The following is a 16525-nucleotide window of genomic DNA, read 5'->3' on the forward strand; positions in this document are numbered from 1 at the left end:
TTTATTAAAACTTGTTCAGCAGGCATTTAAGAGTCAACCAGGTAAGAATGACAGATTTCATTCCCTAAAGGACATTAGAGAACCAGATGGATTTTTACAACAATTGGCAATGGTTTCACAGTTAGACTTTCAATTCCAGATTTTTTTATTGAAATCAGTATTTCACCATCTGTATGGTGGAATTTGAACCCAGGTCCCAGAGCATTACCCTGAGTCTCTAGATTACCAGTCTAGTGATATTACCATGCCACTGTCTCCCCTCTAAATCCTTCTCTACTTAACCTTTTTTTTAATAACAGGAACAAGAACTCCATCATATGCTGGAGCAATTCCGAATGGCAAGTAATCAAGCTGAGAACTGGGAGCACAAGGCCCATCAGGCAGAAGGAGAGAGCAGTTCAATTCGACTGGAGCTCCTGTCTGTAGACACCGAGAGACGGCACCTTGAAGAAAGAGTGGTCAAGCTTGAAAGGGAAATAGACCAGGTATTAAATATCAACAAAATCTGTATAACTAAAATTTACCTAGAATTTTGTATCCTCTTTGGTCATTTTATGTAATATAGGAACAATGTCCTTGAACATGCTTCCTAACAGCACTGTAGCAGAATGGGAGCGAGAGGTCCGGAGGTGCCTGGTCCATAAGGGGAGGGTGTCCCCGGTCAGAAAGGGGCTTCTGATGGAGGTCTTTCCTCCGTTCCCAAGATCGAGACCAGGGATTTTTTTAAATTTCCCACCCTCAGTTATCGGGCGCCTGCCAAACTGAAAATTCAGGCTGGGCAGAAAAGGCCCTGAAGGTGGCCACTTAAAAGCCTTATTAGGGGCAAGGGTGGACTTTTCATCCAAGATCCTGCCCGCCCACCCCACTGTAAAATTGCATGCAGCCATGATCCCTGAGGGAATTCTACCCATGCGATTTCAGCGCCCACCCAACCCCCCTCCCGCCTCCGCCTCCAATCCCACTTGGTGGAAGATAAAATTCAGGTCTTTTTTGCTCCCGTCTACGCTCCTTACAGTTTACAGTTCACTTGTGTTTATCTCATCAAATCTGGGTAGGTGCTTTCTATCCCATCATCTAAGAAAGTCATTAACAAACGTGGTGAATACGGCAGGTGGTGTAATTCCCGGGGCTCCTGCCACACACACTACAGGACAGGGTGCTCTCGTGGGGGGGGGGGGGGGGACTACAGGACAGGGTGCTCTCGGGGGGGGGGGGGGGGGGGGGGAGATCTCGGAAACTTACCTGGTGATGCAAGAGGAGGAGGAGGCCTCGGTGGTGGAGGTGAAAGGTAAGTGGGAGGAGATTGAGGAAGGGACATGGGCAGATGCCCTAGGGAGGGTGAACTCTTCCTCATCGTGCGCGAGGCTCAGCCTCATACAGTTTAAGGTGCTGCACAGGGCATACATGACCAGGACAAGGATAAGCCGGTTTTTGGGGGGTGAGGACAGGCGTGTTAGGTGCTCAGGGAGCCCAGCAAATCACACCCATATGTTCTGGGCATGCCCAGCGCTGGAGGAATTTTGGAAGGGCGTAGCGAGGACGGTGTCGAGGGTGGTAGGATCCAGGGTCAAACCGGGCTGGGGGCTCACAATATTTGGGGTGGCAGAGGAGCCGGGATGCAGGAGGCGAAAGAGGCCGGTATTCTGGCCTTTGCGTCCCTGGTAGCCTGGCGAAGGATTCTTCTTCAGTGGAAGGATGCGAGGCCCCCAAGCGTGGAATCCTGGATCAGCGATATGGCGGGGTTCATTAAATTGGAGAGGGTGAAATTTGCCTTGAGAGGGTCGGTACAAGGATTCTTTAGGCGGTGGCAACCGTTCTTAGACTTCCTGGCAGAACGGTAGACATTGGTCAATGGCAGCCGCAACTCGGGAGGAGGGGGGGGGTTTACGTTACTTTATTTCTGTTTCTGTTATTTACACTGGATGGTCCAGGGGGGTGTATATACCAGTTGTGTTAAGTCGGGGTGTTAATGTTAATTTATTATTTATGTACTGGGGGGAGGGGGGTAGGGAGGGTTGCTTTTCTAGACCGTGTTTTGTACTTAACCCTGTTGGGTTCCTTTTTCATTTTGTTATTGATATTTTATGAAAACCTTAATAAAAATTTTTTTTTTTTTTTAAACAAATGTGGTGAATAGTTGAGCTCACAACACAGATCCTTGCGGGACACCACTAGTCATGTCCTACCAGTTGGAATACTTATCCATTATCACTACTCTGTCTATTGCTGCTCAGCCAATTCCCAACCAAGTTAATCATTTGCCTCCAGTTCCATGAGCTTTCACTTCAGTTAACAGTCTATTATGGCCTAAGTGATTATTACTGGGCCGCCAATATCTCAATGGTGTGTAAGTGGATGGGAGAAGGGGAGGGAGCGGCGTGGAAGAGATTGGAGATGGCGTCCTGCAAGGGGACCAGCCTACAAGCAATGGTGACGGCGCCGTTGCCGTTCTGCCCGAAGAAATACACCACAAGCCCAGTGGTGGTGGCAACATTAAAAATTTGGGGGCAGTGGAGACGGCATAGGGGAAGGACGGGAGCCTCGGTGCGGTCCCCGATAAGAAATAACCATAGGTTTGTTCCGGGGAGAATGGATGGGGGATTTGGAGCATGGCAAAGAGCTGGGGTAGTACAACTGAGAGATCTGTTCGTAGATGGGACGTTTGCGAGTCTGGGAGCGCTGACGGAAAAATATGGGTTGCCCCAAGGGAATGCATTTCGGTATATGCAACTGAGGGCTTTTGCGAGGCAACAGGTGAGGGAATTCCCGCAGCTCCCGACGCAGGAGGTGCAGGATAGAGTGATCTCCGAGACATGTGTGGGGGATGGTAGGGTATCGGATATATACAGGGAAATGAGGGACAAGGGGGAGATGATGGTAGATGAGCTGAAAGGGAAATGGGAAGAAGAGCTGGGGAAGAGATTGAGGAGGGGCTGTGGGCTGATGCCCTACGTAGGGAAAACTTGTCGTCCTCGTGTGCCAGGCTAAGCCTGATACAATTCAAGGTTCTACACAGGGCGCATATGACTGGAGCACGGCTCAGTAAATTTTTCGGGGTAGAGGATAGGTGTGCGAGATGCTCGAGAGGCCCAGCGAATCACACCCACATGTTCTGGTCATGTCCGGCACTACAGGGGTTCTGGGTGGGGGTGGCGAAGGTGCTTTCGAAGGTGGTGGGGGTCCGGGTCGAGCCAAGCTGGGGGTTAGCTATATTCGGGGTTGCAGAAGAGCCGGGAGTGCAGGAGGCGAAAGAGGCTGATGTTTTGGCCTTTGCGTCCCTAGTAGCCCGGCGTAGGATATTGCTTATGTGGAAGGAAGCCAAACCCCCGGGCCTGGAGACCTGGATAAATGACATGGTAGGGTTCATAAAGCTAGAACGGATAAAGTTTGCATTAAGGGGTTCGGCTCAAGGGTTCACCAAGCGGTGGCAACCGTTCATTGACTACCTCACAGAACGATAGAGGGAATGGGAAGGCAACAGCAGCAACCCAGGGGGGAGGGGGGGGGAGAGGACCCGGGCGGGTTCTCAGGGATGTCTCTGTATATGTATAGATATGTGTATTAGGTAATGTATATTGGACTGTTGGATTGTATGTTTGGAGAGTAATTATTTTTGATAAGGCAGTTTCCATTTAGTTTTTTGTTTATATATTATTTATTTATTTGTTTAAAAACTGGCCACTGTTATTTATATTGCTTTATTGTTGTTAAAAATGAAAAACCTTGTATTGTTATGTTTGGCCAAAAAATTTGAATAAAATATATATATATTTTTTAAAACAGTCTATTATGAAGAACTTTATCAAACACCTTTTAGAAATCCATATAAATAACATCTGTAGTTATTCATGTCTAAACTGTTAGTCACATGTTCAAAGAATTAAATCATACAGCAATCATGTGAAAGAGGTGTCATCCAAAAGTATGTAGAGATTAAACTTCTATTAAAGAATAAAGAATATCAAATGTTCTTTATTTCATATTTACTTCTAGATTGCACCAGCAATTAACTTTTATATTATCATAAACCTTTGTTTATTAATGTGACAAATGTGTACATATTTTTGTGTGCTTTACTGTCCATTCTTCTTTAATTTAGCACCTATCTGCCCAGCAAGCATATGAGAAAGAGATTTCCTGTACTGCTAAATGCACGACAAAACTGGAAGAAGAGTTACGACAGACACAGGCTGAGAAATGCCAGATTTTAGGGGACCTAGCTTCAGTCAGAGAACTGTGTGCCCAACTGGATTCTAATAAGGAATTGTTGTCTCGGCAGCTTGCGTCTAAGACTATGGAACATGAAAGGGTATGGTTAGATGAAATATTGTGTGTGCTTAATTTAGAGTAAGATTTTTAAATATTAGATTAAAAGGACTATTTAATAGTCAAGAACTGTCTATATAATCAGTAGTCATTATAAGTTTGTGTCTTTTGCTTATGGAATCCTCTTTTCTAATGAGAGCAGCCTACAGATGTGACTTTAGGAAGGGATACCCAGATGGTAATATTTTAGCACTTCAGCTTTGGAACAGCAAGTGAAGAGCACATGACAAAATAAATCACCATCAAAATTATCATTTACAGTGATCTTAAAATTGTACATTCTCAGCAGATTTAATATTGTTACCAGAGCCTCCAACATATACTTCCTTTTTGGAAACATTCATGTGAGTTATTCCTATAGAATGTCTAGCGGAATGAATTGTGAATATATTGAATCACGTTTTGGCAAGTTCTCCTTTGAAATAAGATGGAATAGTGAGACTAGTAATCAACCTCTAAATTAGAGCCATTATGGAGCTACAAATTCCTTGTAGAGTTTTGATATGGCCCAGAATGCATCTTGTGGCCTAAGTTTTATAAAATTGCTCTACAATGCATTATTGGAACTTAATCTTAGATTACATTTTAGTAGTTTTATAATTGCAGGATTCCTCATGATTTCACCATAAATCTTTTTGACACATTTTTACTGTTTCCACAAAATAATTGCAGATGGGAATAGCCATTCAGCACATCTTAATTTACTCATCTAGAAAAATCCTAAAGCTTTCTTCTCAAGGTATCGTCCAATTGTTTCGTAAAGTATTCTGAAGTCATCTCCACAACTTGAGATAGATGTCAATTTCACATCTCCTTTGGAAATACAATTTCCTCATATAAATTTAAATTATTTACTCTTCTTAGTTTAAACAGTAAAGCCAATGCCTCCACCCATCCCTCCAACACGTATGCACTATTTGTAATCGGTTATGAAAATCGAGACTTGGCCCAATGTTACACATAAGATCACGTCAACCTAAATTGTAAGCAGGTTTGAGATCACGTCAACCTAAATTGTAAGCAGGTTTTTTTTTTTGCTGAACACTCATCCGTCGAAGTGATGGGAGAATCATATCATCATCTTTTTGAACCTATATACCCCAGTTCTCCTCGTGCGATTTAAGTTAAAATAATACGCAGAATTTAACTTTTCCATTAGTTTATCTAATTTACTTGTGTACAATAATCTATAGGACGCCTCCTTCCAGGTTGAAAGTCCTTGTGGAAACAAAGTCCCATCTTCACATTTGAGGATACCCTCCATCGTGTTGTGTGGCACTACCACCGTGCTAAATGGGATAGATTTCAAACAGATCTAGCAACTCAAGACTGGGTACCCATGAGGTGTTGTGGGCCATAGAATTGTATTCAACCACAATCTGCAACTTAATGGCCTGGCATATATATCCCCCACTCTATCATTACCACCAAGCCAGGGGATCAATCTGGTTCAACGAAGAGTGCAGGAGGGCATACCAGGAGCAACACCAGGCATACTGAAAAATGAGGTGTCAACCTGGTAAAGCAACAGCACCGGCATACTTGTGCACCAAACGGCATAAGCAACAAGTAATAGATGGAGCAAAGCGATTCCACAACAAACACATCAGATCTAAGCTCTGCAGACCGGCCATATCCAGCCATGAATGGTGGTGGACTATTAATAAACTCACTGGAGGAGGAGGCTCTACAAATATCTACATCCTCAATGATGGAGGAGCACAGAACATATGTGCAAAAGACAAGGCTGAGGCATTCACAACAATCTTCAGTCTGAAGTGCCAAGTGCGTGATCCACCTTGGTTTCCTCCGGAGGTCCCCATTGTTGCTAACTTTTGGTTGGCTCTTAATTCGTAATTTGCTCTGTTTGTTTAACCTTTGCTTTAGAGTTGCCAGGTACCCTTATGGTACTGCCACGAGGTTCAAGTTCAAGTACTGATCAATAACTCAACACACCAATTAGTAAGATTCAAATCAAAACACATTTATTATACACAGTAAATCACTACTCATGCATAAACTCTACTTTCTAGGCTATTTCTATCACTAAAAGGCCTATACTTAGCTTCGGACTGGCCCACCAGGTATGGGGAACAAATGGCCTTTCGTTCAGGTCCTGAGTCTGCAGGATTCAAAAGCTGGTATGGACTGGTAGCTAGGAGCGCCTACCTCGTAGCGAGCATTGACTTGAGACTTACTTGGTTGGCGGCAACAAGACAGATCACTGTCAAGGGTTGGTTCAAGTTGCTGAGTAACCCTGCCAAAGAAGGACGATTTGAACTTGGGGGCTTTACTTTATAATCCCCAGGGGCTTCCCGCCCTTTGGGGCGGACCCCGTACCTGGTTCCAAGTGATTGGACTACTTTCTGATCACTTGGATCGATTTCTCCAATGCTGGAGTGGCTCCCTGATCACTGGGCGGTCCCTAAGTGTCCGTTGGCCTTCCTTTGTCTTGGCTCCTGCTGGCGCCGAGGAGTCTGGCTTGGCTTTATTTACTTTAACTGTTGCCATTGTGCCTTGGAATCGCACATTACTATGTAGATGGCTGCTGCATTACTATGCAGGTGGCTGCTGGTTTCAGTGCTGTCTGGTTCCTTACAGGTTTCAATACAAATGATTTCGGTATTTGCTAGTCTTTGCCTGTGTTGGCTGAATTTCCCTTCAGCCTTTGCGGTTCTCCATTTTAAGCCGGGAAGTGGCCAACTCAGGTGGCTACACCATCAGCACAGATGTCAGCCTTCAGCCAATACAATTCACTCCGCGTGATATCAAAAAACGGTTGAAGACATTGGATACTGCAAAGGCTATGGGCCCTGGCGATATTCCGGCAATAGTACTGCTCCAGAATTTGCTGCACCCCTAGGCAAGCTGTTTCAGTACAGCTACAGCACTGGCATCTACCCGGCAATGTGGAAAATTGCCCAGGTGTGTCCTGTTCACAAGAAACAGGACAAACCCAACCCAGCCAATTACCGCCCTATCCGCTTACTCTCTCATCAGCAAAGTGATGGAAGAAGTCATCGACAGTGCTATCAAGAGACACTTACTCAGCAATAACCTCCTCACAGACATTCAGTTTGAGTCCGCTAGGGTCACTCTGCTCCTGACCTCATTACAGCCTTGGTTCAAAAATGGACAAAAGAGCTGAATGTCAGAGGTGAGGTGAGAGTGACTACCCTCGAAATCAAGGCTGCTTTTGACCGAGTATGGAATCAAGGAGCCTTAGCTAAACTGGAGTCAATGGGAATCATCAGGAAAACTCTCCGCTGCTTGGAATCATACCTGACACAAAGGAAGATGGTTGTGGTGGTTGGAGGTCAATCACCACCGCTCCAGGACATCACTGCAGGAGCTCCTCAGGGTAGTGTCCTAGGCCCAACCACCTTCAGCTGCTTCATTAATGATCTTCTCTCCATCATAAGGTCAGAAGTATGAATGTTTATGCAGTCATCTGCAATGTTCAGCACCGTTTGCAACTCCTCTTAATGAAGCAGTACATGTTCAAATGAAATGAAAGAATGAAATAGATATAGGACAGAGGTCAGAGGTAGGTTCTTTACGCAAAGAGTAGTGAGGCCGTGGAATGCCCTACCTGCTACAGTAGTGAACTCGCCAACATTGAGGGCATTTAAAAGTCTATTGGATAAACATATGGATGATAATGGCATAGTGTAGGTTAGATGGCTTTTGTTTCGGTGCAACATCGTGGGCCGAAGGGCCTGTACTGCGCTGTATTGTTCTATGTTCTATGTTCTATGAAATGAAAATCGCTTATTGTCACGAGTAGGCTTCAATGAAGTTACTGTGAAAAGCCCCTAGTTGCCACATTCCGGCGCCTGTTCGGGGAGGTTGGTACGGGAAATGCAGCAAGACCTGGACAATATCCAGGCTTGGGCTGACAAGTGTCAAATTACATTTGTGCTGCACAAGAGAGGATCTAACCATGGCCCCTTGATATTCAATGGCATTAACATCGCTGAATCTCCCACAATCAACATCCAGGGGGGTTACCATTGATCAGAAACTGAATTGAAGCCATATTAATACTGTGGCTACCGGGGCAGGTCAAAGGCTAGGAATCCTACGGTGAGTAATTCACCTCCTGAACCCCCCGCCCACCCCAAAGCTTGTCCACCATCTACAAGGCACAATTCAGGAGTGTAATGGAATACTCTCCACTTGCTTGGATGAGTACAGCTCCAGCAACACTCAAAAAGCTAGACACCATCCAGGACCAAGCAGCCCACTTGATTGCTCCCCATTCCACAAACATTCAAACCCTCCACTATCGCGAACTTTAGCAGCCTTGTAGCCTTGTCTACCATCCACAGGATGTACTGCAGTAACCAAGGTTTCTTAGTCAGCACCTTCCAAACCCACAACCACTACCGTCTATTTTTTTTAAAAATATGTTTTATTGAAATTTTTTTCCCAAACAACAATTTTTCCCCTCTTACAAAGCAAACGCAACAATAACAATACAGAAATTTTTAACAATACACAAGTAACAAAACCCCTTTATCTTTGACCTAAACTAAACTAAACCCCCCCCCTCCCCCCCCCCTTCCCCCTGGGTTGCTGCTGCTGGTCATCTGTCTTCCCTCTAACGTTCCCCTAGGTAGCCGAGAAATGGCTGCCACCGCCTGGTGAACCCTTGAGCCGATCCTCTCAGGGCAAACTTTATCTGCTCCAGTTTAATAAACCCCGCCATATCGTTTACCCAGGCCTCCAGTCCGGGGGGTTTCGCCTCCTTCCACATGAGTAGGATCCTGCGCCGGGCTACTAGGGACGCAAAGGCCACAACGTCGGCCTCTTTCGCCTCCTGCACTCCCGGCTCTTCCGCAACTCCAAATAGAGCTAACCCCCAGCCTGGTTTGACCCGGGCCTTCACCACCCGCGAAATCACTCCCGTCACTCCCTTCCAATACCCTTCCAGTGCCGGGCACGCCCAAAACATATGTGCGTGGTTTGCCAGGCTCCCGCCACACCTCCCACATTTGTCCTCCACTCCAAAGAACCTGCTCAATCTTGCTCCCGTTATGTGTGCTCTATGTAGCACCTTAAATTGAATCAGGCTAAGCCTGGCGCATGAGGAAGAGGAATTTACCCTGCTTAGGGCATCAGCCCACATACCCTCCTCTATCTCCTCCCCTAGTTCTTCTTCCCACTTTCCTTTTAGTTCGCCCACCGACTCCTCCCCCTCTTCCCTCATCTCTCGGTAAATCTCTGACACCTTGCCCTCTCCGACCCACACCCCTGAAAGCACCCTGTCCTGTATCCCCTGTGTCGGGAGCAACGGAAATTCCCTCACCTGTTGTCTAGTAAACGCCCTCACCTGCATATATCTCAAGAAATTTCCCCGGGGCAACTTATACTTTTCCTCCAATGCTCCCAAGCTCGCAAAAGTCCCATCTATAAATAAATCTCCCACCCTCCTAATTCCCAACTGGTACCAGCTCTGAAATCCTCCATCCATTCTTCCTGGGGCGAACCTATGGTTGTTCCTGATTGGGGACCCCACCAGGGCTCCCCGCACCCCTCTCTGTCGCCTCCACTGTCCCCAGATATTCAATGTTGCCGCCACCACCGGGTTCGTGGTAAACCTTTTAGGTGAGATCGGTAGGGGCGCCGTCACCAGCGCCTCTAAACTCGTCCCTTTACAGGACTTTCTCTCCAGTCTTTTCCACGCCGCTCCCTCACCTTCCATCATCCATTTACGTATCATTGCCACATTGGCGGCCCAATAGTAATCGCCCAGGTTCGGTAGTGCCAATCCTCCTCTGTCCCTACTACGCTGAAGGAACCCCCTCCTTACTCTCGGAACTTTCCCTGCCCACACGAAGCTCGTGATGCTCCTGTCTATTTTATTAAAAAAGGTCTTGGTGATTAGTATAGGGAGACATTGAAATACAAATAAGAACCTCGGGAGGACCATCATCTTAATTGCTTGCACCCTGCCCGCCAGCGATAGAGGCTGCATGTCCCACCTCTTGAAGTCCTCCTCCATTTGCTCTACCAACCGTGTCAGATTAAGTCTGTGCAAGGTTCCCCAGCTCCTAGCGATCTGAATCCCCAGGTATCGGAAGTTTCTTTCCACTTTCCTTAGAGGCAAGCCTTCTATCTCTCTACTCTGGTCCCCTGGATGTATCACAAATAATTCACTCTTCCCCATGTTTAGCCTATACCCCGAGAAATCCCCGAACCCCCTCAAAATTCGCATAACCTCTATCATCCCCCCCGCTGGGTCCGACACGTATAACAATAGGTCATCCGCGTATAACGAGACTCGGTGTTCTTCTCCCCCTCTAATCACCCCTCTCCATTTCCTGGAGTCTCTCAACGCCATGGCCAGAGGTTCAATTGCCAACGCGAACAACAATGGAGACATCGGGCATCCCTGTCTTGTTCCCCTATATAGTCGGAAATACTCCGATCTATGTCGACCTGTAACTACGCTTGCCGTTGGAGCCCCATAAAGAAGTCTAACCCAGCTAATAAACCCGTTCCCAAACCCAAACCTCCTGAACACTTCCCATAAATACTCCGACTCCACCCTATCAAATGCCTTCTCTGCGTCCATTGCCGCCACTATCTCTGCCTCCCCCTCCACTGGGGGCATCATTATCACCCCTAATAGTCGTCGCACGTTAACATTCAGTTGTCTCCCTTTTACGAACCCTGTCTGGTCTTCGTGCACCACCCCCGGGACACAGTCCTCTATCCTCGATGCCAGTACCTTTGCCAACAATTTGGCGTCCACGTTCAATAATGAAATGGGTCTATAGGACCCGCACTGCAACGGATCTTTATCCCTCTTCAAAATTAACGATATCGTCGCCTCCAACATCGTCGGGGGTAGAGTCCCCCCTTTCCTGGCCTCATTGAACGTCCTCACCATCAACGGGGCCAACAAGTCCACATATTTTCTGTAATACTCCACCGGGAACCCGTCTGGTCCTGGGGCCTTCCCTGCTTGCATGCTTCCTAGTCCCTTAATAACCTCGTCCACCCCAATCGGTGCCCCCAGGCCTACCACCCCCCGCTCCTCCACTTTCGGGAACCTCAATTGGTCCAGGAACTGCCGCATCCCCTCCTCTCCCTCTGGGGGTTGAGACCTATACAGTTCCTCATAGAAGGTCTTGAACACCTCATTTATCTTTCCTGCCCTTCGCACCGTGTCTCCCCTTTCGTCTCTAATTCCTCCTATCTCCCTCGCTGCTGCCCTCTTTCGCAATTGATGAGCCAACAGGCGACTAGCATTTTCCCCATATTCATACCTCCTCCCCTGTGCCTTCCTCCACAGTACCTCCGCCTTTCTGGTGGTCAGAAGGTCAAATTCCGTCTGGAGTCGTCTCCTCTCCCTGTACAATTCCTCCTCCGGGGTCTCTGCAAATTCCCTATCCACCCTTAAAATCTCCCCCAGTAATCTTTCCCTTTCCTTGGTCTCTGTTTTCCTTTTGTGGGCCCCAATGGAGATCAGCTCTCCTCTGACCACCGCTTTTAGTGCTTCCCATACCACTCCCACAGGGACCTCGCCGTCGTCATTGACCTCCAGGTATCTCTCAATACACCCCCGCACTCTTGCACACACTCCCTCATCCGCCATCAGTCCCACATCTAATCGCCAGAGTGTTCTCTGCTCCCTTTCCTCTCCTAATTCCAGGTCCACCCAATGTGGGGCATGATCCGAAACCGCTATGGCTGAGTACTCAGCTTCTTCCACCCTAGAGATCAACGACCTTCCCAAAACAAAAAAATCTATCCGGGAGTACACTTTATGGACATGGGAGAAGAAGGAAAACTCCCTAGCCCTAGGTCTAAGAAATCGCCATGGATCCACTCCCCCCATTTGGTCCATAAACCCCTTAAGTACCTTGGCCGCTGCCGGCCTTCTTCCGGTCCTTGAGCTGGATCTATCTAGCCCCGGGTCCAGCACCGTATTAAAGTCCCCTCCTAAAATCAAGTTTCCTACCTCCAGGTCCGGTATACGCCCCAGCATCCGTCTCAAAAATCCCGCATCGTCCCAGTTTGGGGCATACACATTAACCAACACGACCTCCATTCCCTCCAGCCTGCCACTCACCATTACATATCTACCTCCGCTATCTGCTACGATGTTCTTTGCTTCAAATGCTACCCGTTTCCCCACCAAAATGGCCACCCCTCTATTCTTTGCGTCCAGTCCTGAGTGGAACACCTGTCCCACCCATCCTTTCCTTAGCCTAACTTGGTCCGCCACCTTTAGGTGCGTCTCTTGGAGCATAACCACGTCTGCCCTTAGTCCTTTCAAATGCGCGAGCCCTCGGGCCCTTTTTATCGGTCCGTTCAGGCCTCTCACGTTCCACGTGATCAGCCTCACTAGGGGGCTACCTGCCCCCCTCCCGTGTCGACTAGCCATTACCTTCTCTAGGCCAGTCCCATATCCCGCCTCCGCGCTCCCGCTCGCTCCCCCAACGTCGCACACCATCCCCGCCCACCCACTCTTTAGCCATTTCCTTTTGGATTTCCGCAGCAGCAACCCAGTTGTCCCCCCCCCCCCCCCTCCCCGCTAGATCTCTTTCTAGCATGATTGCTCCCCCCATATTACTTCCGTAAGTCAGCTGACTTCAACTGACCCCGGCTACTCCTGCTCACTCCTCGACCCCCCCCCCCCCGTGTGGGGAACTCCCATCCGCCTTGCGCCTGTCTTCCCGCCTTATTCTTTCTGGCGCCGGAACATCCCTTTACCTGACCCGCCTCTTATGGCGCAGCTCCCTTTCCCCTACCCCCCCCCCTTCCCCATTCTCCAACTATGTCCCGTCTTTCCCCCCTCACCAGCGCCCACATTTCCCCAATGTCTCCCCCCTTCCCAATTTACTTCTCAATTAACTTCAACCATAACATTAACAATAACATTTCCTGCAGCATCAGTCCCTCAGTTCCGATCCAATTTCTCTTCTTTGATGAAGGTCCATGCTTCCTCCGCCGTCTCGAAATAATGGTGTCTCTCCTGATACGTGACCCATAGCCTTGCCGGCTGCAGCACCCCGAACTTGCCCTTCCTTTTATGCAACACCTCTTTGGCTCGGTTGAAGCTCGCCCTCCTTCTCGCCACCTCCGCACTCCAATCCTGGTATACCCGCACCACTGCATTCTCCCATCTGCTACTCCGCACCTTTTTAGCCCATCTCAGGACCTCTTCTCTATCCTTAAGGCGGTAAAATCGCACGATTATCGCCCTGGGTGGTTCTCCCGCTTTTGGTCTTCTCGCCGGAATCCGATTTGCCCACTCCACCTCCAAGGGGCCCGTAGGGGCCTCAGCACCCATCAGTGAGCTCAGCATCGTACTTGCGTACGCTCCACAGTCCACTCCTTCCACACCCTCAGGGAGACCCAGTATCCGAAGGTTCTTCCTTCGCGCTCCATTTTCTAGGGCTTCGATCCTTTCAGTACACTTTTTATGAAGTGCCTCGTGCGTCTGTGTCTTAACCGCCAGGCCCAGGATCTCGTCCTCAATATCTTGTCACCTTCTGCTCCACCACGCGGAGCTCTGTCTCCTGGGTCTTTAATGTCTCCTTGAGCCCCTCAATTGCCTGTAGCAACGGGGTCAGCACCTCCCTCTTCAGCAGCTCCACGCACCGTCTCACAATTTCATCCTGCTCAGGCCCCCATGTCGCCTGCGCTTTCTCCGCCGCCATCTTGTACTTCTCTCTTTCTGACCCTTTGGTCGACGATTCCTCGCGCTGCAGCCGCCGCCGCCGGTTTTTTCCTCCTTCGTTTGGGGGGGACTCCCTTCTCACACACCCCACACCGGGTTGCGTCGTCGAAAAATTCCCCGTTGGGGCTCTTAAAAGAGCCCGAAGGTCTGTCGGAGCTGGAGCCGCCGAAGCGTGCGGCTAGCTAGGCATCACCGCAACCGGAAGTCCCTTCAGTGGCCTTGATGAGGTCTTTTCACAGTTGTTCCCTCTGCTGCTAGAATTCACCTTTGATACAGGCCCTCAGGTCAGCTTGCAGCTTTAAGCTTGCCCTTCCCCCGCCTGCATGCTGGAAGAGGCCCTGTTTCTCCTGCAGTTGCAGCCAAATCTTTTACTGTTTATGCCGTGTCTGGCAACCCAGAGACATACCCTTCCTGGGGGACACTGTCGGGGGAATATTGCAGCCTTCTTCCCACACCGGGAAATGTCAAACAAATGCCGTGGGGGCCCTGTAAAAGAGCCCAAAAGTCCGTTCCAAGCAGGAGCTGCCGAATATGCGACCTAGCTCTGCATAGCCGCACCCGGAAGTCAACCACTACCATCTAGAAGGACAAGAGCAGCAGATACCTGGGAACCCCACCACCTGGAAGTTTCCCTCCAAGTCACTCACCACCCTGACCTGGAAATATATCGCCGTTTCTTCACTGTCGCTGGGCAACATCCTGGCACTCCCTCCCTAACAGCACATTGGGTGTACCTACACCTTGGACTGCAACGGTTCAAGAAGGCAGCTCACCAACACCTTCTGAATGGCAGCTAGGGATGGGCAGTAAATGCTGGCTTAACCAGCGACGGCCACATCCCATAAGTGAATTTATTTTCAAAAGTACAATTTGGAAATGGGTGCAATTTCAGAGAGATCCGCGTGTATGTACACCAGTCTTTTAAAGGTGGCAGGATAAATTGAAATGGGTGTTTGGGATCCTTGGTTTTATCAATAGTCATAGAATCACTACTGTGCAGACGGAGACCATTCAGATCATTGAGTCTGCACCATCCTCAGAAGGAGCATCCTACCTAGGCCCATGCCCCACCTTATCCCAGTAACTCTACCTCACCTTTTGGACACTAAGGGGCAATTTAGCAAGGTCAATCCCCCTATCCTGCACTTCTTTGAACTGTGGGAGGAAACCGGAGCACCCGGAGGACACCATACAGTCACAGGGAGAAAGTACAAACTCCACACAGTCACCCGGGTCCCAGGTGCTGTGAGGCAGCAGTGCTAACCACTGTGCCGCCATGCACAATAGTGCACAAAAGGAAGGAAGTTTTCCATTGTAAAAGGCTAGTTATGAATCAGCTGGAGTATTATGTTTAACTCTGGGCACCAAACATTAGGAGGTTCCATTAAATTGGTTAATAGCTAATGTAACTCCTTATTCATAAAGGGAGGGAGACTGAAAGCAGATAACTACAGGCCAGTTAGCTTATCATCTGTCATAGGGAAAACGGTAGAAGCTATTATTAAAGACTTATAGCAGGGCACTTAGAAAAATTCAAGGTTTTCAATCAGAGTCAACATGGTGAACGGGAAATCATGTTTACCTAATTTATTGAAGTTGTTTGAAGAAGTAACATGTGCTGTGGATAATGGGGAACCAGTGGATGTACTGTACTTAGATTTTCAGAAGACATTCGATAAGGTGCCACTTCAAAGGTTATTGCCAGAATTCATGGTGTAGAGGGTAACACATTGGCTTGGATAGAAGATTGTCCAGCTAAGAAGAAACAGTAGGCATAAATGGGTCGTTTCTGGTTGGCAGGATATAATGAGTGGTGTGCAACAGGGATCAATGCTAGGTTCTCAACTTTTACAAGTTAGACTTCCGGTTGCGGTGATGCGGAGCTAAGCCGCGCGTTTCGGCAGCTCCCGCGAAAACGGACTTTCGGGCTCTCCAGAGGTGCCCCAACGGAGCTTTTTTCTGATTAATCCCGTGTGGGAAGGAGCAGTGAGGTCCCCCCTACAATATTTGGCAGGGAGCAGCGGTGGAGCAACGAGGAAAGAGGCCATGGAGCAGAGATCAAAGCGAGGGGAAGAAGGCAAGATGGCGGAGGGCAGAGAGCAAGCAGCGTGGGGGCCAGACCAGCAGGAGTTCCTCATGAGATGTGTGGAGGTGCTGAAAAAGGAGGTGCTGGCGCCGATGCTGTTGGCGATCGAGGGGCTGAAGGAGACCCAGAAGACCCAGGCGGTGGAGCTTCGTGAGGTGAATGATAAAGTGAACACCAACGAGGACGATATCCTGGGCCTGGCGGTAAAAGTGGAGGCGCACAAAGCGGTGCACAGGAGGTGGGCCGAGAGAATTGAGGTCCTGGAGAACAGGTCTAGGAGGAAGGACCTCCGGATTCTGTGTCTTCCTGAAGGAGTGGAGGGAGCTGATGCCGGGGCGTACGTGAGTACGATGCTCCATTCGCTGATGGGTGCGGAGGCCTCTCGACCCCCCTGGAGCTGGAAGGGGCTCACTGGG

The 16525-nt window shown here is 48.7% G+C and overlaps 1 protein-coding gene across 1 annotated transcript in view; it reads left to right on the forward strand.

Annotated features, from left to right (window-relative positions):
* The first annotated feature begins 303 nt into the window (after nt 1–303).
* The window catches only part of LOC140408919 (centrosomal protein of 135 kDa-like), a 36244-nt gene continuing 20022 nt past the window's right edge, over nt 304–16525 (forward strand). Inside the window, exons 1-2 of the mRNA XM_072496808.1 lie at nt 304–485; nt 4100–4309. Coding sequence (XP_072352909.1) covers nt 318–485; nt 4100–4309 — 378 coding nt within the window. The 5' untranslated portion in view covers nt 304–317. The remainder of the gene's footprint in view (nt 486–4099; nt 4310–16525) is intronic.

The sequence above is a fragment of the Scyliorhinus torazame genome, chromosome 3, assembly GCF_047496885.1.
Source record: "Scyliorhinus torazame isolate Kashiwa2021f chromosome 3, sScyTor2.1, whole genome shotgun sequence".
NCBI lineage: Eukaryota > Metazoa > Chordata > Chondrichthyes > Carcharhiniformes > Scyliorhinidae > Scyliorhinus > Scyliorhinus torazame.